At 37.0% G+C, this 25,279-nt stretch overlaps 4 protein-coding genes across 6 annotated transcripts; 3 read left to right on the top strand and 1 right to left on the bottom strand.

Annotated features, from left to right (window-relative positions):
* Nucleotides 1–934: 934 nt before the first annotated feature.
* Nucleotides 935–3,403, top strand: LOC130985823 (uncharacterized). 2 transcript variants are annotated; one of them, XM_057908967.1, is made up of 6 exons: nt 935–961; nt 1,233–1,396; nt 1,505–1,944; nt 2,140–2,589; nt 2,676–2,970; nt 3,037–3,403. In XM_057908967.1, the coding sequence occupies exons 3-6, from the start codon at nt 1,528–1,530 to the stop codon at nt 3,171–3,173; spliced, it is 1,299 nt and encodes a 432-aa protein (XP_057764950.1). In that variant the 5' UTR covers nt 935–961; nt 1,233–1,396; nt 1,505–1,527; the 3' UTR covers nt 3,174–3,403. The 2 variants fall into 2 exon arrangements, with proteins under 2 accessions (XP_057764950.1, XP_057764949.1); XM_057908966.1 differs by lacking the exon at nt 935–961 and having other exon boundaries at nt 1,233–1,944.
* A 1,858-nt stretch (nt 3,404–5,261) lies between these two features.
* On the bottom strand, nt 5,262–5,955 carry LOC130985824 (non-specific lipid-transfer protein 1-like). The gene is made up of 2 exons (XM_057908968.1): nt 5,484–5,955; nt 5,262–5,390 (listed from the first exon to the last, which is right to left on the bottom strand). The coding sequence occupies exons 1-2, from the start codon at nt 5,840–5,842 to the stop codon at nt 5,384–5,386; spliced, it is 366 nt and encodes a 121-aa protein (XP_057764951.1). The 5' UTR covers nt 5,843–5,955; the 3' UTR covers nt 5,262–5,383.
* An 8,446-nt stretch (nt 5,956–14,401) lies between these two features.
* Nucleotides 14,402–14,743, top strand: LOC131025492 (non-specific lipid-transfer protein 1-like). The gene has a single exon (XM_057955287.1). The coding sequence runs from the start codon at nt 14,402–14,404 to the stop codon at nt 14,741–14,743; it is 342 nt and encodes a 113-aa protein (XP_057811270.1).
* Nucleotides 14,744–22,883: 8,140 nt separating this feature from the next.
* Nucleotides 22,884–24,690, top strand: LOC130985822 (RPM1-interacting protein 4-like). Of its 2 annotated transcripts, none has more exons than XM_057908964.1 (4): nt 22,884–23,141; nt 23,435–23,758; nt 24,084–24,272; nt 24,341–24,690. In XM_057908964.1, the coding sequence occupies exons 1-4, from the start codon at nt 23,136–23,138 to the stop codon at nt 24,359–24,361; spliced, it is 540 nt and encodes a 179-aa protein (XP_057764947.1). In that variant the 5' UTR covers nt 22,884–23,135; the 3' UTR covers nt 24,362–24,690. The 2 variants fall into 2 exon arrangements, with proteins under 2 accessions (XP_057764947.1, XP_057764948.1); XM_057908965.1 differs by having other exon boundaries at nt 22,899–23,141; nt 23,438–23,758.
* The last annotated feature ends 589 nt before the right edge of the window (nt 24,691–25,279 follow it).

The following is a 25,279-nucleotide window of genomic DNA, read 5'->3' as shown; positions in this document are numbered from 1 at the left end:
TAATGATAAAGCTATCGTGTTCGTAGTAAGAATAAATTTGTGGATTAATTATTACTAGCTTATCTAGGATAATTGGTCTAAATTGGGTTCATTCATCTTAATGCTATTAGAATATTAAATCTAGGTTTGGCGTATCCAGCTAGGTTATATTTTAATAAGGGAAATAGGCAGGTCTGGCGTCTCCAGCTGTTTATCGATACAGTAAGTAGGAATTGAGGTACGTCCGTTGCGTTTCACAGTATCCTATAACTGGTTGGTCGATAGGGATTAATTAATCTTTGCGTCGATGATCAAAGCTTTGAATTAGTGTGGATTTATTCGAGCCGAGTTGCCTTTTTATTGATTTATTTCAAGAGTTATTTATTTGATTTAATTTGCTTTCTTAGTATAATTAATTTTCTCAAAATTAAGGCGTGGTGGCATCACCAAAATTGATTTTAGGAAATTAAATGATTTCACATGCTCTCTGTGGGATCGACCCTGCTAGTTATTATACTAATTAATTTTGATAATTCTGTAGGAATTATTTGGTGAAAAACGACGTCCACCAAAGTGTGTAATTAAGATAATAAAAGTGATAAAGTAAAAGAGAGAAGATATGGAACTGCCCAAAAAAAAATAAGTGCGTGTCAAAATTCGTGGGACTGAGAGTATATTCACGTGGCTCATATTTGATAGGTACGGAGGCACTACACTTGTTTAAGTCAACATAGAGAAATCTCAACGTCAAATAATTGAGCACGTGTCAGCATCCAAGAAACCTCTGTGTTACAACGCAGGTGCTCTCGCTATCAACTTTATCACCTATCTTCAGCTCCCACACCGTGCAATCTGTGAATTCTAGGGCTTGTTCCTGGTTTCAAACAAACGGGACGTCATTTTCTTTCATATCTTTTTTAATTTGAATTGGCTTTTGAAACCAGCAAAAAGAGGGATCTAGATTAAACCCCCAACATATATAGTACTCCCTCCGTCCGCCAAAAGTATTCCACAATTACTATATTTGGCGTCCGTAAAAAGTATTCCACTTTCCTTTTTAAGCCATGGTCCCACCATCCACCTTTATATTTTATCCTTACAAACACTCTTTATTTACAAAAAACCCATCCCAAATTCAATCTCAACCACATATCTCATAAAGTGGTGGGACTCTTTCTCCACTACATCAACATCATCACACATTTTATTAAACTCCGTGCCCAGCCAAAGTGGAATACTTTTGGCGGACGGAGGGAGTAATAAATTAACATTTAGTTCAATCAACATTTGACAAAGTTGCTGAACGCATACGCTATAAAATTTCAATTTGCCACCTGGATTTCTCTTTACTCTACCATTTGACGATCAGAAGACAGCTTGACTCAGTTCAAGAAATTCATTCGTCGCCATGTTTTAGGTAATAGTAATAAGCAAGCCACACGTCATCGCCTTTAGCATTCTTTTATTCGACAAAACTAAAATAGTTTTTGATCGGTTCCACAATTCATAAAAAAAAAAAAACCAGGTTTTTTCCATAATTGGGGAAAAATGGAGGCAGAAGTGGTAGAGGTGCTGCTGCCCAAGAAGAAAGCGAATTATATATCGCGTGGAGATTCTTGGAATGAAGCGAATCTGGAGCTGAAGAGCTACGGATCAGGTCTGAAATGGGTGTTTCTAGATTATTCTAGTTTGTGGCGAGCTGGGCTGTCGTGGTCCGTGTTTTTTGTGCTGAATATCGGCGTCCCGCTCGTATCCCACTTCGTATTCTCTTGTTCCGACTGCGATCCCAGCCATCAGAGGCCCTTCGATGCAATTACTCAGCTCTCTCTCTCGCTCTTCGCCGCCATCTCGTTTCTCAGCATCTCTTCCTTCTCGCGAAAATATGGTCTCCGTAGGTTCCTGTTTCTCAATAGGTTGTCTGAAGAGAGTGACAAGGTTCGGCAACACTACACACTGCAGCTTCATGTAAGGCCCCCTTTTCAAAACTCAATACTTGTCTGCTCTGCGTCTGTGTTTCTTTACTTTACTATTCATATGCATTTCCCCCTTCTTCTTTTTTCCATTTAATTTGGACACCGGAGATGTTCTAATTGGAATGAACTTTTACCACAACTCTGAGAATTCATAAAGTCAACGGCTGAAATATGGGTATGAATGCAGAGATCGATGAAGCTCCTGTCCGCCTTCGTCCTCCCCTGTTTCCTGGTAGACAGCGTGTACAAAATATGGTGGTTGAGCACAGGAGGAGAGCAGATTCCATATGTGTACAACATCTACTTGAGCAAAGTCATCGTCTGCATCCTGCTCATGTGCTCCTGGCTATACCGTATTTCAATCTGTTTCCTCGTCTGCGTCTTCTTCAGCCTCACCTGCTACCTTCAGCTGCTGAGATTAGACGACTTCGCTCAAGTCTTCGAACGAGAATCTGATGTGGCCGCAATCTTGGTGGAACATCTCAGCATCAGAAGAAATCTCCGCATCATTAGCCACCGCTTTAGGCTCTTTATCTTGTCCACTTTGATCCTAGTCACCATAAGCCAATTCGCTTCCTTGCTCGTCACCACAAAGCCTAAATCCAACGTTAACATTGCCACAGCCGGGGAACTCGCGGTGGGTGTATATAATAATTCTTTTCTCATTCCTTTTATATATGTATATATAAATCTAATAGCGCGCTGATGAATTTGATGCTGCAGCTATGTTCGATCACATTGGTAACAGGGCTGTTTATCTGCTTGCGAAGTGCTGCGAAGATCACACACAAAGCGCAAGCAGTTACGGCTTTAGCAGCCAAGTGGCATGCGTGTGCCACCATCAACTCCTTCGATGACTTAGACGACGAAACTCCCTCTGCTCAGATTACCCCAGCTGCGCCTCACGCGGATTGGGATACGGATAATGAAGAAGGAGATGGAGATGATGTGTTGGATAACACCAACCTAGTTCCAATTTATACACATACTATTTCTTACCAGAAGAGGCAGGCACTAGGTGAGTGTGACATTTTTCTATTTGTTATGATTTAATTCTGCTTATAACCGTGATGATGTGATGCAGTGACATATTTCGAGCACAACAGAGCTGGGATCACTGTGTATGGATTTATGCTGGACAGAACTTGGCTGCATACCATATTTGCCATACAGCTTTCCCTCACGCTCTGGATCTTGAACAAGACTATTGGGATTTCCTAAATTTTAACATTACCTCTATGGTGTCTAATGGTGAGGTTCAGTTTTGGTGATTTTACTGATTTCCATAACAACTGCCCTAATCAATCATTTCTGAAGCTTTAGTAGAAGAAGAGGTTTAGAGATATATATAAAGGCTTGGATTTTGTTTGTACTTTTTTTTTTTTTGAGAATTCTGTCTGATTAATTGCAGTACTAAATGATACTAGCTCCCTCCTAATGGGTTAGTTGCATAGAATGTTATTAAACTACTAATCTTTAATTTGTTTCAAAATAAATAGTACTAAATTTATACTCCTAATTATTTTATTACACATGACAATTAAATACCACATAATCTTCACTATTTAAGCTAACTTATTAAATAAGATATACTAGTATTTTCCACCTTTTTATTTATTATTGCTCGACATTATTCGCCCAAAAAATCTAAACAAACAACAAATAATTCCGCCGTTGCATCCTTCGCCAAATCAAACAGTGTAAGGTGTTTGGTTTGAGTGATAAGGCATGATTGATAAAATAATTCACCTTAATCAAGTGTTTGATTTGCATGATTGGGCTCGTGATTGATAATTTGACCCGCAATTATCATGCAATTGAATGATTATTTATCACCCTAAAGTTGGATGGATTAGTTAATCACTCAGTCAGTCCTATCAATCATATCAATCCTATCTATTCTATCCACCAAACCAAACACTAAAAATTCTAAATTTTCTTCTCCTCGATTATCAGATTGATTTAGGTAGATATTACAACTTGATTAACTTTATTTAGAGACTAGTCATCAATTTAATTTGATATCCTGTGCGTTTTATGAAATGTAATTAGACTTTATTGGTTTATAAAAAAATATGTCATATGACAATTGACATGTAACTACTAATCTTGTGGGTTTTGTTTTCAACGAGTTAACTTGATTGTTGGCCGAAAAAAAGAAGAGTTACTTGCCAAAGTATAATTAATCTTGTCGGCTTTCAGCCCATAATATGTCTAGTCTCTGGCCCAAAAAAATCATAGCCTTTTACACGGGCCTCATCTCTGCCCTTTTTAGCTTACGTTTTTATCAGACCATATTCAAATGGAATGCTATGCAATTTTTTTTTTTTTTTTTTTTGAGGAAATGCTATGCAAATTGAGAACACGAAAATTGGGTTAGCTGTGTAAATAACACAGTATTTATTTGAAATGGTAATTTCTCACTTTTAAATATTAAAACTTACAATATCATTGTAATTCACTTGGCAATTGGAACGGTTCAAATTTTTTTTTTGTCAATGGTAAAACGATAATATTTTGCTAAAAATTCTGGGAAGGTTGTAATTGCAAAAAATTAAAAGTGTGTTCGAATTGAAAAAAAATAAAAATAATAGGTGATGTTACAACTACAATATTCCAGTAGTATTAATCTTGCGTTATGTTATTTGTGGCATTTAACCATAGGTAATGTACAAAATCTTATCATATTAGAGTTTAGTATCATTGAAAAATAAGGGATAACAAAAATTCTCTCTTTAAATTTCTTTTTTTTTTCTTCCTCATTTTCTACAAAGAAAATTTCACAATTTCTTATTCCTCTTTTCATTTCAAAGAAGGATAATATTATCACATCAAAAATGAATGATATATAATACTATCCCTTTTTGGAGTGAAAAGAAGAATGAGAAATTGTAAAATTCTCTTTTGTAAAAAATGAGAGTAAAAAATAGTAGACATTTAAAGGAATAAATTTATTATTATCTCTCATTTCACATGATAAATTTATTAATAAAATTAAAGAGAACACAACTTGAGTAAAATAAACGATTCTTTTTGTATCATTACAAAAACACATAAAACTACCCACAATAACAAAAATTTCATGCATGGGAAGGGGATGGGGATTAGCCGGCTTTGGTGGAGATATATGCATGATGGTATGAGTACGGGGATTTGGCCTGGTTTTCTTCATTTAGAATAATTTTGTCCATTCAACCTATAAGTGGATAGTTTTTAATATTCTTAAGAAGCTTGAGTATTTTTTGTCTTCACAAATTAAAACAGGATATTACTAATTTTCAACTCAAAACCTCGAAAAATAGAGCATAGTAAACACAAGTTGAGTCTACACTTTGTTTGAGTCATGGACAAAATCTGAAGTACGCACAGACGAACATTTATTGGTTTTATTAATTGAAGAAGATCTTAGAGCTCGAAAACATGCATGCACTTCATATCCTGCATATTGAATCAAAATTAAGTCAGAGGAAGGTGGCTAATTAATCAAAAAAGAATGGTGGTGGTGGTGGTGGTGGTGGTGGTGGTAGCAACCTGTCGCAGTCAATATCGGGAGTTACAGCAATGGCGATGGTAACATTGCAGAGTTGAGGAATTAGCTGAGCTTTAGTGATGTTAACAGGGAAAGCCCTATAAAGTCCCTTGAAGCACTTGCATATCGCCTGCCGATCGCCGCTCGACGCCCTCTCCATCTTCTCCAGTGACTGCACCGCGCCGCAGCACGCCGCGCTCGGCGCCGTCACCCCGCTCACCAGGAAACCTTGGCACGGCAGCACCTTCGATACGGCCTCGCCGCACCGTATCGCCGCCATCGCTCGCCCAACTAGCAGGGCGAGGGCCATAACCACCAGTACCACCCACCTCATCTTCTCCGCTTTCGATGAATTGCTCATATGTATTGCTGTGTGATCAACTAGTAATACCCCTAGCCTATTTATAATCACGCCTCAATATGGATTCATAAATAATTTGGTGCTGCCAACACAGGATTATACAGATATCTCTCATTAACATTAATTACAATTTGTCATTTTTTACCAGAAGAAATTAAATATTTTAGGTAAGACTCCAACGGCTTTCAAGTTTTAGCATACATCATGTATCAGAACCGCTCCACCGTGGGGCTCGTAACAGGTGCCACGTGGATAGGAGAGTCAATCAAATTTAAATATAATCAAAATACATAATTTATAGACAAATATAATTATAAAAAATAAATTTAAACTAAAGAAGAAATTTTGTTATTTAGATATATATATAACTAATTATTCATCTATATGTTTATATTAAAATTAATATAATTGTCTTTTTAAATTTTATTTTCAAATTTAATCTTACTTTTCTCAATTGCACTAAATATTACTCCATCCGTCCACGAATTAAAGCCCTACTTGCACTTAAATTTTTGTCCACCAATTAAAGCCCTGTTGTGCTTTATGTACCTTTTTACTCTTCTTCTTTTCCTATATTTACTACCCTTTGCCACTAATGGACCCACCTTACAACAACTTTATCATTTTTATATTCTATATTTATTACACTTTATCACTAGTGGACCCACCACACAACACCTTTAACACTTTAGTCAACTACTTTATCACTTTAGTCAACTACCCTTATATTTCATCTACAACACCTTTTTTAGTTTTCTTAGTCTCCGTGCCCACCCTCAAACGGGGCTTTAATTCGTGGACGGAGGGAGTACTCCATTATAATTAAAAAAATTCATAAATTGATATCTAACAAAAATATAGAAAATAAAATAAATTAATAGAAAAAAAAAAAGAAAACAAAGAAAAAAATCGTGTGTTCAACATTAATAATGGAGGAAAAGAAAATAAAATATTTTAAATTAATTTTTCATAACTTATTCGTTTTAAATTCATTTCGATGATTTTTATACTATATGAAAGATCTTGTCACGAACATAAGTGTAAATAGGCAAAATTGCCCACTTTTTTAAGTGTAAAATTATAGATGTTCATTTCTTATAAAAACTTGATCCTATGCCCAAATTAAAGTGAAGAGTCGAAATTGCCCTTAGATGTTGATGACTTTGCATAATTTTTTGTGTAAAGTCTTACATTTTTCTGACACATGTACAAATATATAAGAAAAAGTAGTCTACTGTCAGAAAAGTAGGTTGCCACCCGAGGTTGCCGTTCGGGCGACAAGCTACTTTTCCAGCCGGCAAGCTACTTTTTCGGGGCGGCAAGCTACTTTCCGACAACTGACTTTTTTTGTCTTGCAAGTACATTGATTGAGACATGAAGGGTAATTTAGGTATTTAGGGCATAGAATCAAGTTTTTATAAGAAATAGGCAATTTTGATTTTAAACTTAATTAACAAGTGGGCAATTTTAATTTTCTCTCCAAATTTAAAATGCATATTGAATATTTTTTTTCATTAATCAAATTTGATAATGTAAACTAAAATAGAAAAAAGAAGAAGAAAAGAGAGACAAAATTAGTGGAAGAAGATAGAAAAAAGGAGGGAGAAAATGGAGGAAGAAAACTCTTCTTTTATACCCCTTCGTCCTCATAAAATGTAGTATTCAATTTGTCATTTTCGCCTGTCCTCATAAAATGTATCAAATCTATTTTTGGTAAGGTTTTCACTCACAATAAAGTAAGGCCCTTACTCAACTCACAACACATTCAACTACTTTATTAAAATTCGCGTCATTTACAAATAGTTAGTTTTTATAAGGTGGATGGAGTAGTATATATATAGATAATTCTCTATTTTATAAAGGTTGTTTTCATTACTATATATATATATATATATATATATATATATATGTATGTATATATAATCTTAACAATTATAATATATATTATCCAAATAAAATACTACATCCGTCCCAGCTAAATTAATCAACTTCTTTTCAACAAGAAATTTAAAAAATTAGTATTTTAAGTGTATTTGGTAATAAAGTGAATAAGTTCTTAAATCTTTTTTTACTTATATTTATTTCATATAAAGAAATTGATCAATTTAATTGGAACAGCCCCAAAAAAAATATCGATCAAATTAGTTGAGACGAATGAAGTATTGTCCTAAAATTCACAATTCACTTAATTTTGGGCCATGGCCCAACTAAATTTTTTTAGATTATAAAATCTCTGACCGCGACCCTAAACTTTGGGTTTCGAGGCTAACGAGCTCGCAAGTTTATAAGAAAATTTAACTAATACATTTCTCTTAGCTAATTTCCATCCATATCTATTTATACTATATTAAAAAGATAGTTTTCAATTTAAAATCAATTTTAAATTAATTTCAAAATTGAGTGGCAATTTTGTAGGTATAATAAAATTGAAGGTTTATATTTAAACTATATATTTTTCTTTTCATTTTCATTTTCTTTAACTTCTTATTTGTTGTTACATTTCTTTTTAAAACTATGAAATTCGATTAATTATAAAATATTTAATATGTATATCAAATTAAAGATCACGATAAGAGCTTTAACATGATATATTTTATGAAAATATTTGATTCAAAATGTAAAAATTAAAGTTGTTTAAATATTAAAGTTTTATAAATTTCTCTCTCCTCTCTCATCTTTTTTGAATAAATATATTTTTAATTCTTTTTAATTAGTATTTTATTTTTAATTTTTTTAACTTATTTTTTTTGTTTTTGTTTTTCATAATATCAAATTCTATAATTGTCAATTCTTTTTAATTTTAACAATATTCAATTCAAACATATTCAATTAAAATTAATTTTTTATTATATTTATAAGTATTATTATTAATTTTATATAAATATAAAAAATAAAAATATTGGATGCAAATGCTAGTTAACTTTATCTTTTAATTTTATACCGCTAACTCCAAAACCTAATTCGACATTGTTATCTGCTCGTTCCCCCCTCGCGCGAAGTCCTCGCTTCAGCTGCGTTACAATCTGTGTATATGGAACATTCAGAATTTTGTTATTAGCTTCGTGTCAATTTAGCTGTGCTGCTTGCTGCGAGCTGTTATGATGAGTGGAACGAGGCCCAGTCGAGAATCTCCCAGCAGTTGAGCAATGGCGCTGCTGCTCCTATGTGTGTGGGCTGGCACAACCTTCCGGAGGGCTGGTTTTGCTGTAATGTCGACGCTGCTTTCTTTGCTGATACTAAATCCATGGGATTGGGCATTGCTATTCGTGATCAATGGGAATTAAAGAAGCTCTTTCCTGGTTGAAGGAGAGAGGTATCACCAAAGGGCGTGTGGAATCTGACAGCAAGCGGTAGGGCTGGTAAACCGGTTTCGGTTATCCGGTTAAAATCGTAACCGAACCGAAAAAACCGGTTATCGGTTAACCGATAACCGGTTTTTACCGGTTCGGTTCGGTTCGGTTTTCGGTTACTATATTTCCAGTTGACCGGTTAATCGGTTTAACCGGTCCGGTTAAACCGATTAACCGGTTTATTTATTAAATTAATTAATTAATTTATATTTTATTATATTAGAATTAAAAAATCAGCCCATCTCTATTAAATTTTTTTCTAAGAATGCGGCCCAACTTTTCCTAATCAAAAGCCCAATTCTCTCTCACTCAATTCACGCTCAAACCTTTTCCTCCCTCTTTTCTCTCCCACGTTTCAAAGCTCACGGACAAAACAATGTCTGCCCACCTATGTCTCTCTCACGCCACACCAAAATCGGCCGCGCCACCGGGCGCTGGGAATTCTGGTGACTGGTCCATGTTGTTAAGCGCCGCCCTCTTCTTCCGTTCTTCGTCTTCTTTCCTCTCAAGCTCCTTTCTCAATTTCCCAAACTGAGCCCTAGTTCCCCTTCATCGTAGATCGCCGCTGCCTTCACACAATCCGGCGAGGTTGATGCTCATCGGCCTGCACAGCGGCGGACTTGTTCTGTCGCGGCGAACACGCTTCCTCCTCTGAAGCGCCTCTCTCTTTGACTCTGGCTTGGACGCCAACGCGCCGACGACCGGCGGGATCCGTCAGGTGAGGCCGTGTGACGTCCTCGGCGTCGCCAACTCCGGCGACGGTGGCGGGCTGAAGGGAAAGAAGGCGGCAGCTGCTTTCTAAAACTTTAATTTGAAAATCGTAGATGCAGAGAGAGTTTGGGTTTGTGTACAGTTTGGGTTTGCAAGAGGTTGGAATTAACCGGTTAATCGGTTAACCGAATTGTAATTTGGTTCGGTTTTCGGTTATTAGTTCGACTGTAATTCGGTTCCGGTTAACCGGTAAACCGGTTCGGTTATAACCGAATCGGACCGATTACCAGCCCTAGCAAGCGGGCTTGCGACTCAATCAGCTCTCGTGCGCGGAATGTTACAGAGGTGGGAGTTATGGCCTCCATTTGCAGAAAAGAGCTGCTGCTGATTTCGGATGTCCGAGTCCATCTTATCAGACGTACTAGAAATGCTATTGCTCATCATATAGCTAAAGCGGCAAGAGATATAATTGCACGTCGTGTTTGGAATAAATCTCCGACTTTTGTGGCGGGTCATCTCCACCTCCCATGTTCGTGTGCTTAATAAATTTATTTCTTTCGTCAAAAAAAAAAACTTCCAGAAAAATTAAGATATAGAAATTGAAACATCTTCGTCATGTCTAGAGCAACGGCTAGTTGCCGTATTCTGCTAATTTATTATTATTATGAGATTTATTTCATAATATTTATATTTAATTTTCAGCTTGGATATGATATGAAATAAAAGTTAACAATTTACCTACTTTCGTTAAAAGGATTATATTAAATCATAACAAAATTAGTAAAATGATCTATATATTAAAATGAAAAAAAAAAGTTGTATAGGAATTTAATGAAACAAAAGTAAAAAGTATAGGGATCAAAGAATGTGTTTAGTCTATATATTAAATATAATAAGATAATTTATATATATATGGCAAATTTCTATAGAAACACAAATATATATAGGCAGAGAAAGGAGACAGAATCTCAACCGTTAATCTTATCTAATCTAACGGTTAGCGTTCGTTCGTTCAACGTTCAATTGAACGCGGAATTTTGTTGAACATGAACGGCCATCGAACCCCCAGCCCCAAAAAGTTCAACAAAGTATTTGTACGTTCAACAATATTAACTGTCATGTTCAATATTTTTGATTTTTCTGTATAAGTTATGTTTCTGTAGAACGTGACCCTAATATATATATATATATATATATATATATATATATATATATAGGGAGAGGTTCAGGAAAGAACCATAAATAAAAAAAGAACGAATAACCATTTTCAGCCATTCGATCATCAAGATCTACGGTGGATACATCATCTTGTTGGATGAATGCTGATCCTGGGTTCGAATCCTGAAGGGAGCATTTTTATTTATTTTTTTGAGTGCATTAATTTTAACAGCGAATGCATTAATTTTTACAGTGAATGCATTAGATTTGATGGTTCTTCCGTTCTCACAAATAATGTAGTTCTCTCTAGAACCACACCCTATATATATATATATATATATATATATATATATATATATGTGTGTGTGTGTGTGTGTGTAGGGTTCATGAGATTCAATGAAAATAATATTTTAGTGAGAAATGAGAATAACAAATAAGTTTATATAAATATACGAATAATCGTATATTAAGTTAATGTGATGAAATTTTCATCTTATCCAAAATTCAAACCCATGTGAAATTTACGTCCATCCAAATAAATATCAACTATGTAATTTAAATATCTTATATTTTAATTAAATTCATTCTGATCTCATCATATTTGGCTATTCTTAATTGAATTTTTTTTTATGTGTGCATATATATATTTAGGGGTGAGCATCGGTTCGGTTCGGTGCAAAACCGAACCAAAAACCCAAAACCAAAAACCGAACCGATGGTCAAAATTGAAACCGAACCGCACCAATTGGAGGTGCCAAACCGAACCAAAACCGAACCAGAAAAACCGTCGGTTTCGGTTCGGTTTACCGAACCGACGATGCATTTTTTTTCTTAAGGGTATACGAAATCTGTTTACCAACTAATAATCTCTTTAATTATTAAGAAGTCAATTTTCCAAATGCACAATCACATCATACGCAAATTCAATTAGCCATTGATACACAATCAAATTAAGCTCCATATAAGATAGTCGTAGAAGACTAACAATCTATGATTCTCAATCTTCATATCCAAATCTAACCTTTCTCATATCAACACAAATAGAAGCTGGAAACTGGAAGCCGGAAGGGGGTCGCTGGAAACTGGAAATCGGAAGGGGGCCGCTGGAAACTGGAAACTGGAAGCCGAGCAGGGGGCTGCTGCCGAAGGCCGAGTCTGGGCTGTTGGCGACGCGGACTGGAGTGGCGAAGGGCAGGCGAGTCACGGAAGGGGTGAGTCGGGTGACGAGCCTGTCCACCTGGGCTGTCGCGGCGACGCAGGCTTTTGGTCTTGGAGTTGCAGGCGAATCGGCGACGAGCCGTCTACCGGCGAAGGGCAGAAGAGTGTAAGGCGAGTCAAGTCAGAGGCTGGAGCCTGAAAGGGAGAGGAGCGGCAGGTAGGAAGGGAGGAGTTGGAAAGTTGGAGTTCAGACTTGTGAATTAGGGTTTTTAGATAAAAAATTAGAAAAATAATGATATATTATAAAATATAAATATATAATAAAATATTAATATGTATCGGTTCGGTTCGGTTTAAAACCGAACCAAAAATTGAAAACCGACACCGAACCGAAAATTTTCGGTTTTTAATTTTAAAAACCGAACCGAAAACCGAACCAATAGAATCGGGACCGAACCGCACCAATACGGTTCGGTTCGGTTCGGTTCGGTTCGGTTTTGAGTGTCGGTTTGGTTTCTGCTCACCCCTATATATATTGAATTGGAAAGATAATCAATTGTTTGTAAACTTAAAGGAATTTAAGACAATCTATTAAAACTATTACTAAAATAGCTCCCAGAAATTTAGATGGAAAGAAAGAAAATAAATGCACTTTCTTATTGTGGATTAAACAAATTGGGCGGGAAATTGGTTTTGATAAATTGTTATGCTTTTATAGGTAAATCTACGAATAAGATGTTTGTAATGCATAAATAACTGTTTAAATTTGAATATTTGAATTCTGAAAAGGCGAAAATTTCCCCACATTAACTAATTTATAGGTTTTAGACAGATACATGTATATACATTCTAGATATATATGGCCTCTTTAATTAGTAAATGTGGTGAAATTTTCAAGTATATCTAAACATGAACTATAGTATTTAAATAAATTTCACCACATTTACAAATTTAAAAATAAAATAAAATTGATAGTTGTGTTTGAGTGAAGATTGATTTCACACCTTTTTATAAATAATTAGAAGAAATTAAAATTTATGAGTTCATTTTCAAATAAGAAAAAGTAAGTAATTTTTAAGAACGTTTTAATATGATAATAAGATCAAAATTTTTAGGGACGAAAAGAGGATTATGTATAAATTGAAACGGCTGAGCAGTTAGGTCTTACAAATGATTTTAGAGGTTGAAAATTGAAAACAAAGATGGCGAGTAAGGTGACACACGTGACGAAAAAGTTGAATTGTATTTTAATTTTTCATACATGTATTTTTATATACATTTTAATTTAAGCAGAATTATCTCAGCATTTTTTCATACATGCATTTTTATAGATTTTAATTTACATTAACTTTTTTTCTTTCGTACATGCACTTTTATTTTTAAAAGACAATTATACTATATTTTATCTTTTCGTACATGCACTTCTCTAAATTTTGATTTGCATCAAATTAAATCAATAAAGCAAAAAAAAAAAAAAAACAGAGATGGACTATGATGAGCGTATGTACTATGAAAGAATAAATAAATAAAAAATAATTGCTATATTAAAGATATCAAATTTAACATCGCGCCGTTACAACAAATGAAATTTACAAAATTAAATTCTTAATTTTTGAAATTAAAATTACCTAATTAATCTTAACCTCTCTTTACATATAGCCCCTCCGTCCTTCAAACATCTTCCTTCATTTCTTTCTATTTTAGTATGTCCCTAAAATATATTTCTAAGCTATTTTTGAACAATCCCACTAACAATTACTTTTACATGCAATCTTTACTTATTGCGGGATTAATTTTCCACTCATCAAATACAGAATTAACTTTTATTAAAACTCGTGTCACCCTCTCTTAAAGATCGATGTGTGAGGGGTGGAGGGAGTATATAATAAAAAGGTTCTTATTTTTCAGTTATATATAAGTGTTCTTTTCCATAAGTGCTCCGAATGTATAATTCAAGCTGACCTTTTTTATTCAATTTAGCCCATTAATTGTACGTATAATATATCCATATCTACAATTAAAACCTGAAATATTTAGTACTCCATTAGGCTCTACTTTCCAAGTATCACCAAATTAAATTTAATGTAATCCATTCCATACAGCTAATCTCCCATTTAAGATATTTATTTCAACCACTATAAATAGAGTAGTAGTTAGGACACAGGAAAAGATATAACGTAAGATGGTGAGGCGATCATTCTCAGTAACAGCATGGATTGTGGGTTTAGTGATTGTGGCATGGGCTGCAAATGCAGTGTCATGCCCACAAGCCGTGACAATGCTGCTGCCGTGCCGAGATTATCTGGTGAACCCGTCGGCTAAGCTGACGGTGCCGTGCTGTGAGGCGGCTAGCATGCTCGACGGCATGGTTCATAGCAAATCCGATATCAAAGTTTTGTGCAGCTGCTTCAAGCAAGCCGCCACCGCCTTGCATGTTATTGTCGACCGAGCCAAGTCCATTCCTCAAATCTGCCATATCCAAGTTCCCGTGCCTATTGATCCTCATGTGGATTGTAATAGGTAACCAATTTCGTTTTATTTTTATTTTTGGGGATATGAATATGATGATGTTTATAGCAGTATACGCGCCTCATGTTTTCTTCACTCTAAATAAGAATCTAGAGTTGATGAATTAGTCTATCTCTCTTATTATCTGTAATGTATTTATTGTTAATTAATATAGTAATTTGGCTTCTTGCTGACCTGAAATTCATTTATCCTTTCAGAATATGATTCGGTCCCGCTCGAAGAAGAAATTCGAAGAATGAACTGTGCGCAGAAATTAGCTATAGTTTGGCAAAATTAGTTAATTCGTTTTATGGGACGACCATGTAACAAATTAAGAACATGGATTATTCAAGAATTATTATTATTATTATTATTATTATTATTATTATTATTATTATTATTATTATTATTATTATTATTATTATTATTATTATTATTATTATTATTATTATTATTATTTCGTACAACGTCCGTCTCTTGTTTTATTATATTGTACTCTGCTCTGTCTAATTATCCTTTTAAAAGTTTAGCATTGGCCATTGCATTAATTAATAATCAAGGTTTGACCGACAAAATTCAATTAAAACACTAATTGGGGAGTTTGGTATGATATGATGCAATAGAATGGCGCGGGAATGGAATTAATGTAGAAAATAATGAAATGACTATTCATGGGTAGAGGAAGAAAAGGGCTCGTTTAGTTTGTTAGATAAGATAACAATGAGATATAGCTAGTATGAGCTAAATCAAAGACTAAATCATGGTTAAAAAAAGTTGTTCGATTGGAATGTGGAGTGTCAACTGTTATATAATATTGTTCGGTTTACAAGATTATACATTTATACTGAACCAACTTATTGTAATTTTAATTTACTAATATACCCCTATGTAATATATCTCCCAAAAAGGTGTATAATACGTTGATGTATGAATTTCACATTTGAGTTTGTTGCTTTAACTTGAAAATATTTTGGTATAAAATTAAATTAAATTAAATTATAAATTGTAAATATATTAGTTACAAAATACAAAAGCTGGCATTGAAAAATAGTAGTATAAAATAAGTCTAAATGATTTTATAAAGGATGCCTATATAACATAGTAATACAAAATTATGTAAACTGTTTATAACATAGGTTTATATACATACATCAAAAGCAGCCCAAAGGTTTTGCAATGATATTTTCAAGGACAAAAATGTATTTGTTGCCCAAGACTTATTTTAGTCGCAGGGGGTAGGCTCCGATCAGTAATCATATGATTATCTTGGGCCCTCTAATCTTAGTATTAAGTCTTGGGCCTGGCATGAATATTAAATTAAATCTAATAAAACAAATATAAGAGACTTAATTATATATAGCTCATTATCTTGCTTAATTTGTGAAACCGAATGGGGCCTAAGTTTTAAACACCATATATAACTGTCATCTATAATAGGGACTATATATAATAATACACACTATACCACTATAGATGAAGATCCTATTAGCCGTCAACAATGAGCGAATTTGTTGTAGTATTGTTTATGAGTTATTCGTTATCAATTCTCATTCTCACAAAATATAGCATTATCATTGAATCTTTTATTTCTCTTTCTTTCTCTCGCTCTATATAGGAGTAGGTTTAAATGAGAACATTTTTTTTAAATGTGAATATGAGAATCATTTTCAGTCTTTAGATCGCCAAAATTTATAGTGGATGCATATTATCTTGATAGATATACATGAGGGGCGATTTTTTTTTCTCGAAAGCAAATAATTTCACGATAGTCGATAAATACAATTACTTTATATATATGTTTAGTGCAGTGTTCACAATTGTCACGATAAAATTTACGTTAGTCTGTACCCGGGATATGTGTGATGAGGACTGAAATATGCACCAGCGTTGTGCACTATATAATGAGAACATTTCTATTTATGCTTATGATTAGTGTTATTATTATTAAGCTAACCAGTGCAGGTTTAATTGAAGACTTGGGATAATAAAAGAAATAATAGAGCTTCCGGCGTAGTCAAGCAAGCATAGGCGACTCAGACTAAGGTCAATGTATTAAAGGGGCTTAAGCCCAATTATCTTAGTTAATGGGCTTGAGGCCCTAAGGCTTATTTACATGCTTATAAATAGAGATTTAGTAGTAGGTTAGGGGAGGATCATCTCATTTTTTTACTCATTCATCTCTTGTAAAATGTAATTCTCTCGAAGTATAGTGAAAAAACCCCAAAACCCCCCGTGGACGTAGGTCTTCTCGACCGAACCACGTAAATCCGGTGTCGTTTACTGCTTTTTAGTTTAGGTGTTGGTTTCTCGTTTCACCAACTGGCGCCGTCTGTGGGAAAATCGAGCTAAGGCGTGAGATTCACTGTTCATCGAAGCTAATGTTCATCGGATACTGTTCATCGAAGCTAATGTTTATCGGATACTGTTCATCGAAGTTACTGTTCATCGCAAGAAGAAAAAATTTTCCAGATTCAGGCGAGAGAGGGGATTTCCGATTTTCGGAATCGGGGCCATGAAGTCTTCGATTTGAGCTCTTTCCGGGGAGATTCCTCCTACTTCTTTCGATCCCCAATTTCAGATCAATTATTCTCTCATAGAAATCGCGAAGCCTCAATTTCAATTAAAAAGTTCGTGTTCTCCAGTGAGAGATCTCGCCGGAATTTATCAGCCAAGCAATGATCCTAGATCCAGTTCATCTTCAACGAGGAAAGGGGAAATAAAAATCCATGGTCGAAATCCCTAAATTCAGATCTGGGCCACAGAACTTTCACCGCTCCTCCGCAACCAGCGGATCACCGCTCCTCCGCAACCAACGGATTACCGCTCCTCCGCAACCAGCGGATCACCGCTCCTCCGCAGCCAGGGATTTGTCGCTCCTCTGCAGCCAGGGAATCTCCGCCCTCCTCCGACCGAGCACTGAAGAACCTCTCCACGGATGATCGAAGATCCGCTGCACGACTAAGCCATTGCTGCTGATCTCGTCGTCGTCGAGCGGCGCGATGACCGGATGTTCAAGCTCTGCAGCGCACCTTTTTCATGGCGGAATCGCGCTGATGGCTACCGGAATCACGCCGGCAAGGGACCTCGTGAATTTAAAAGGGAGGGTTTCTATTTATTTGAGATTTTCTCAGTTAATTTCATGATAGGTTCAACCTACTTTCATTTGCTTATTTTGGCTTGTAATCTCTTTCGATTGCAGCCTCTAATTCATGCCGGGAAATGATGGGTTTGGGAGGTGTCATGCCTGATTCGGCCTCGTCACTGATCACGGGATCCGGCCTCTCTGGATCGTGCACAGGATAAACAAATTTGGGGAAATGATTTGTACCGGTGCTGCGCAGAGAACCAAGGGTGTCGCTGCTATCAAAATCACAAGCCAAGGAGTTCCAAATATTACTATTGGGTTTGATTTTCGGGAGGTCAGTCATATGACTAAATTTAGTCATATGGGGAATGCCGTTCAAAAATTTATTCAAATGATGGAAAGTTGGGATGCATTTAATAATTTGAGGGAATTCTTTGACTAATTCATTAGCTATTACTCTTTGATAGATCAATCATTGCATAATGCATTAATCTTGGGTATGTATACTTCTTCATAATCACATGCCCGAAAACTACATTGATTGCTCAAGGTTTAATCTAGTGCAGATTATACTTGTTCTTTGCTTACTCGGGAGTGATGTCCAGAGAATATTGGAGTTCTTTGTTTGTATGATATTTTTCGGGGTGAAATATGTTAGTTCTTCTTAATTTGTTAATAAGAATTTGAGGTGCTTGCGGAAAGGCAGTTTTGGGATATTAATGCAGCTCTTGAACCTCAGTGGCAGGGGCTGAGCAACTGCGTAGGCAAAATAGGGAAGTATGTCTTCTGTTAGTCATTGACATATATATATGTGCTTGAACAGCTTATCATGTTTTATTAAATTTGAATGAATTCATTGGTATATGAATATGGGAATCAAGTTGTGGCAATGGATTATATAATCTAGGGTTCGAATTCTCTTTACAGCCCTGTCTCAAGGGGCTCTCATATTTTACTAATATTCTCGTTCAAGAGTTCTTACAGCACATGATAAACAACTTTGGAAAAAACTTGAACAAGTATGGTGATCATCATAACACGAAAAGCTAATCCACTTGTAAGTGGTAATTCAGGTACTTCGCTGAACTTTGTCTCGTGGAAGCATGTGAGCATGATTGGGGAGTATTATGTTTTATCACTATGCAAAGTTGTGATCTTAGGGTATTTTATGGGAACATGTAAGCATGATAGGGATTTGGGAAATATTCTACTTCTTTACTTGGGCAAAATCATGATTTATATGATCTTTGATGGGATTTTTGTAATCACAACATCATCTTGGAAGCTGCACAACTTCTGCATATGTGCTTAGACTTGAAATATGACATTATTAATAAACGAAGCTGCACACCTTCTGCATATGTGCTAGGGCTTGAAATACAACTTGAATTATGTTACTTGGGAACTGTACTTATGCTAACTCTCTCACAATCATCACAAGCATGAGCACCAAACACACACACACTTAACATGTTCATGCAGGGCATTGCACATGTCACCAGAGGGGGGAGTAGGGTGTATACCCATAGTCCCTAATTTACAAATTCAAAAATTGCTTCTCAGCAAGTCAAGGGAAAAACAGAGGGATCATGCTCCACCAGAACAGAGGGAAGCGCTCGTAAGCCGCGAAAGTTGGTTGTGCCACCCGGGCCCTCCATGCTCCGCGCAGAGATAGCACTTAATCATAAGCCGCGAAAGTTGGTTGCACCCCCCGGGTTTTCCATGCTCCGCGCAGAGGTTGCTTTAACCGTAAGCCACGAAAGTTGGTGGCACCCCCCGGGTCCTCCATGCTCCGTGCAGGGTGTTCTTGTCAATCGTAAGCCGCGAAAGTTGGTTGTGCCGCCCGGGCCCTCCATGCTCCGCGCAGAGATAGCACTTAATCGTAAGCCGCGAAAGTTGGTTGCACCCCCCGGGTTTTCCATGCTCCGCGCAGAGGTTGCTTTAACCGTAAGCCACGAAAGTGGGTCACACCCCCCGGGTTTTCCATGCTCCGCGCAGAGGGTTACTATTTAATCGTAAGCCGCGAAAGTTGGGTCACACCCCCCGGGTTTTCCATGCTCCGCGCAGAGGGTTACTATTTAATCGTAAGCCGCGAAAGTTGGGTCACACCCCCCGGGTTTTCCATGCTCCGCGCAGAGGGTTACTATTTAATCGTAAGCCGCGAAAGTTGGGTCACACCCCCCGGGTTTTCCATGCTACGCGCAGAGGGTTACTATTTAATCGTAAGCCGCGAAAGTTGGGTCACACCCCCGGGTTTTCCATGCTCCGCGCAGAGGGTTACTATTTAATCGTAAGCCGCGAAAGTTGGGTCACACCCCCCGGGTTTTCCATGCTCCGCGCAGAGGGTTACTATTTAATCGTAAGCCGCGAAAGTTGGGTCACACCCCCCGGGTTTTCCATGCTCCGCGCAGAGGGTTACTATTTAATCGTAAGCCGCGAAAGTTGGGTCACACCCCCCGGGTTTTTCATGCTCCGCGCAGAGGGTTACTATTTAATCGTAAGCCGCGAAAGTTGGGTCACACCCCCCGGGTTTTCCATGCTCCGCGCAGAGGGTTACTATTTAATCGTAAGCCGCGAAAGTTGGGTCACACCCCCCGGGTTTTCCATGCTCCGCGCAGAGGGTTACTATTTAATCATAAGCCGCGAAAGTTGGTTGCACCCCCCGGGTCTTCCATGCTCCGCGCAGAGTGCTCAAGCTTGGATGGGAAGCAGCAAAGGAATGCATACAAAGGAGGGAAGCAGCTGAGGAATACTCCGCCGTGATTTCACTGCTCTGCCGTGATTTCACTGCTCTACTGTGATTTCACTGCTCTGCCGTGATTTCACCGCTCTACCGTGATTTCACTGCTCTGCCGTGATTTCACTGCCCTACCGTGATTTCACTGCTCTGCAGTGATCCCAATGCTCAGCCACCGTCCGTGATCCCAATGCTCAGCCACCGTCCGTGATCCCAATGCTCAACCACCGTCCGTGATTCCAATGCTCTACCGGGATCTCAATCCTTTGTCGGGATTTCAATGCTCTTCCGGGATTTCAATCCTCTGTCGGGATTTCAATGCTCTGGCATGATTTCAATACTCTGCCGCATTTCTCTGCTCTGAAAGGGCATTTCTCTGCTCTGACCGGGCTGCTCTGAGGGACAATTCTCTGCTCTGAAGGACAGTTCTCTGCTCTGAAAGGGCATTTCTCTGCTCTGACCGAGCTGCTCTGATGGGAATTTCTCTGATCTGAAAGGGCATTTCTCTGCTCTGACCGGGTTGCTCTGAGGGACAATTCTCTGCACTGAAGGACAGTTCTCTGCTCTGAAAGGGCATTTCTCTGCTCTGACCGAGCTGCTCTGATGGGAATTTCTCTGATCTGATAGGTATTTCTCTGCTCTGACCGAGCTGCTCTGATGGGAAGTTCTCTGATCTGATAGGTATTTCTCTGCTCTGACCGGGCTAGGCATTTCTCTGCTCTGATCGGGCTGGGGTATTTCTCTGTTCTACTCTACGGGCTACAATATTTTGCGCCTCTGCTTTATGGGTTGTTTTGATCTATTCTAATCACTGCTCAGCGAGAAGTAAGCCGCCTCTTGGGTGTGCCAATGTTATCTATTGGTCTTCTCACGCGCTGGATTTTTTATGCGCTCAACAACAGGGTATATTGTTCAGACTCGACAAATATTTATGACGGGTTTTCTCACATAATCAGAGTATCATATTTCTCAACTTCGACACGGGTCTTCCTATGTTATTCGGGTATTCTTGCAGCGGTCTTCTGGTTCATCCAACACAAAGCATTTATATTGCTTATCTATGCAAAGTATTCAATATGGGGTATTCTCAGCGCTGGTCTTCTTATGTGCCCAAAGAAATGGAAATTATTTATCTTTGTCAACATTCAACAAACAAGAAGGAAATCTAACTTGGAACTACAATTCCAAAGTCAAGGGGAAAATGCTTATCTTTGCTTTCTTACAATATTAAAACTCTTATGTCTTCATGATTTGCAGGGATTAAGGAAAACAGCACAGCGCTGGCTTTAACAATACTTGGCTGGCTGAACACGAAGAATACCCGGTTCAACCAGACCAGGGGGGAGTAGCTGATGAGGACTGAAATATGCACCAGCGCTGTGCACTATATAATGAGAACATTTCTATTTATGCTTATGATTAGTGTTATTATTATTAAGCTAACCAGTGCAGGTTTAATTGAAGACTTGAGATAATAAAAGAAATAATAGAGCTTCCGGCGTAGTCAAGCAAGCATAGGCGACTCAGACTAAGGTCAATGTATTAAGGGGGCTTAAGCCCAATTATCTTAGTTAATGGGCTTGAGGCCCTAAGGCTTATTTACATGCTTATAAATAGAGATTTAGTAGTAGGTTAGGGGAGGATCATCTCATTTTTTTACTCATTCATCTCTTGTAAAATGTAATTCTCTCGAAGTATAGTGAAAAAACCCCAAAACCCCCCGTGGACGTAGGTCTTCTCGACCGAACCACGTAAATCCGGTGTCGTTTACTGCTTTTTAGTTTAGGTGTTGGTTTCTCGTTTCACCAATGTGTGTGTCATTGGATGGTATTGATTTTATTTCTTTCTTTTTCAATTTAAGTCCTTTGACAATTAGGAGTCGGAACTCAGGACTAGAAGAGATTTGGACAATTTCGCGAAAAATACTAGCTAGCTAGCTCATTTAATCATAATATCGTTTTATATTCACAAATATATATTCATATATCATTGTTTTGAATCGTGAAAAACTGTTGTAATTAATTAGTACTAGAATGAAATCGATTACTGTTCATTCAGTGCACACTCAACGGTGGACTTCCTATACGAAGATGTGTCCTTTCGACGAAGTAAAGAATAAATAAATTAATGAATAAGCTTCTTAACTGTAGCTATCACAATCACGTGAATGGGTTAATAGGCGAAGACAATCATGTGACTACTTTCTCTAATTTAACATATCGATTGCATGCAATACAGGAAATGGGTACGTCCTCATGCTAAAATGCCAAGGTAAAGAACATTCTTGCGTGCCTGCTCTTATTTGTTTTTGCTTTCGGACACAACCTTGAAAACATCGAATCAACGTCTGCAACCCCTACTCCATTGTGATCTCCGATCGATAGCGTATCTGGCTAATGGAATGGACCCACGCGCAAACCCCACTTTTTTAATTTTCAACTTTTATTTTTTATTTTTTAAGTTTTGATGTTGTTGTTCGTCTTTTCTCTTTATCTTGGCGGACGTCGGATCTGGTTAGAGTTGTCTCAACTCTCAAGACTCAGAATTGATCAGAAACAAGAAACAAATTTTGATAATTAAGGATTCATGGCTGTAAGTGTTTTGATCTTCGTTTTTTATTTACCCTCTCTATGGCATTGGAAAGGCATATCTTTTCTTGTTTTTACGTACTTAGGATTTCACTTTGGATCTTGCTTGAGCATGCATGAATCAGTTTGAATATTTTAACTATTAATCAAATTTGATTTGCTTGAGCAAACATGTGGCGCTAGTTGCTGGTGGTGCCAGTTTCTATTATCGATTATAATAGGCCGATTGACTATATATCTTGGATAAAACTCCAAAATTCAGTAGAATCGATTGTTGAAGCTTATGCATAAATGCAGCAGCAATCGCATGTGCCTAAGTTCGGAAACTGGGAAGGTGAGAACGTACCATACACGGCCTTCTTTGAGAATGCGCGCAAAGAAAAAGCAAGCGGCATTAGAATTAATCCAAACGATCCAGAGCAGAATCCGGAGGCCTTCTTCAATAATGGTCCAAGTCCGGATAATGAGGTGCCAGCGCCAAGGTTTGGTAGACATAGAAGCTCATACGATGGTAGCCATAGGACATTGTCTTCCGGATCAAGCAGCAATGCTACTTCTGTCAATCCACTTAAGCTCAAGCATCACCGCAACAAATCTGACAATAATAATGCTGATGAATTTGTAAGTATTATATAGTATATGCTTCATATATTCAATTACCTTTTGCTACTTAGCTAGTGATTGTCGAAGTATTACTGTAATTGTTCTCCTCTTCAGCTTTCATAAAGAGAGCAGAATATTTAATTATCTTCTTCCGCTTCTCATATAGAGACTACTTCTTTCGGATTTTATAGCCTCCTTATTTGTGGAAATTGAGTCTTCATAGATTCTGTAGATGGTTCTCGACATTTTTACAGTTTGGTATAAACACAAATGATGTGTTTAATTAATACTCCAATAATTAGTGATGATCCTTGATGGTAAAATTAACTAGTATGGCGCGCAGTCTCACAGATCAGTGTCCGTTCCAAAATTTGGGCAATGGAATGAAAATGATCCGAGATCAGGGGACGGATTTACCGTAATTTTCAACAAAGTGAAGGAGGAAAAGCACATAGCTGCGGCCAAGTTTCCTCCTGTGCCACTACAGACTACAAACAATTATCAAGCTAGCCCCGAAAAGGAGACCAGAAAGGTATGCTTGCTTTGCAAATTTACCCAACTCGTCTGTGATTTGATTTTCTTCTTCTTTTCAATGTGCAGAAATGTTGCTGCCTGTTTTGAGGAGCAAAACATGGAGGTTTTCAGTTGGTGTTGGTTATTCTCCAGTAAATGCAGCAAATATTGATATTCTCCAACTGCAAATTTTCTATAGCACATGAAAATTCTCTTTTCTCTGTGACTGTGAGAGAACATTTTTCAAGAGAATTTGTTATTTTCTTTCAGCAGTTGGAAGCTGTTTTATTCATGCATGTTGGGTGAAGGCAATCTTCAGTGGATCAGGCTTCACAGTTGTAAAACGATGAGTACTATAACGAGTTGTGGCATGGCGTCAAGAAACATGAGATATTTAGGGTAATTGTGTGCGTGTGTTGGCCAAGCGGTAAAGCCTTAATGCTTAAGGGCAAAGGTCTTGGAGTCGCGGCCTTTAAATTTCTTTATTTAATACTGTTAATTTATCAAAAATAAAAATAAAAATATTTAGGTTAATTTTCAAAAACATGATATATTTGAAATTTCCCCCAACATTCCTTTTCAATTTTCCAAAGCGTTGGTTACCCTAAACATCAGGAATAGGTCGGTTTTACAATTATAACACATGACTTCAAAATTGACTTAATTTTTCGAATTTTTGCATGTATCATCTAATCGATAAAATTTCGGGTATATGGACTCAAATTGTTTGGCAAAATGACACCAGTTTGTTATATCAAATAATCCTTTAGTAATCAGCTAAGTTCATCAAATAAAATAACATGAAGTTCGCCCAAGTTTGGCACATTAATTGCGTCTAATGAGAATTGTTGAATATACAAAGTCAGGAAAAGCAGTACACAAAGTCAGAAATGAACAAAGCCATAAATGGAGCATGCAAAGTCAGAAATGAACAAAAATCCCTTAATCATAGGGATTTTTGTACGACTATCATCTTACCTTTGTAGTATAAAATGAATGATTGTAAATCAAAGAAATGTATCAGAT

The sequence above is a fragment of the Salvia miltiorrhiza genome, chromosome 5, assembly GCF_028751815.1.
Source record: "Salvia miltiorrhiza cultivar Shanhuang (shh) chromosome 5, IMPLAD_Smil_shh, whole genome shotgun sequence".
Lineage (NCBI taxonomy): Eukaryota > Viridiplantae > Streptophyta > Magnoliopsida > Lamiales > Lamiaceae > Salvia > Salvia miltiorrhiza.
This window is presented reverse-complemented; position numbering and strand designations above follow the sequence as displayed.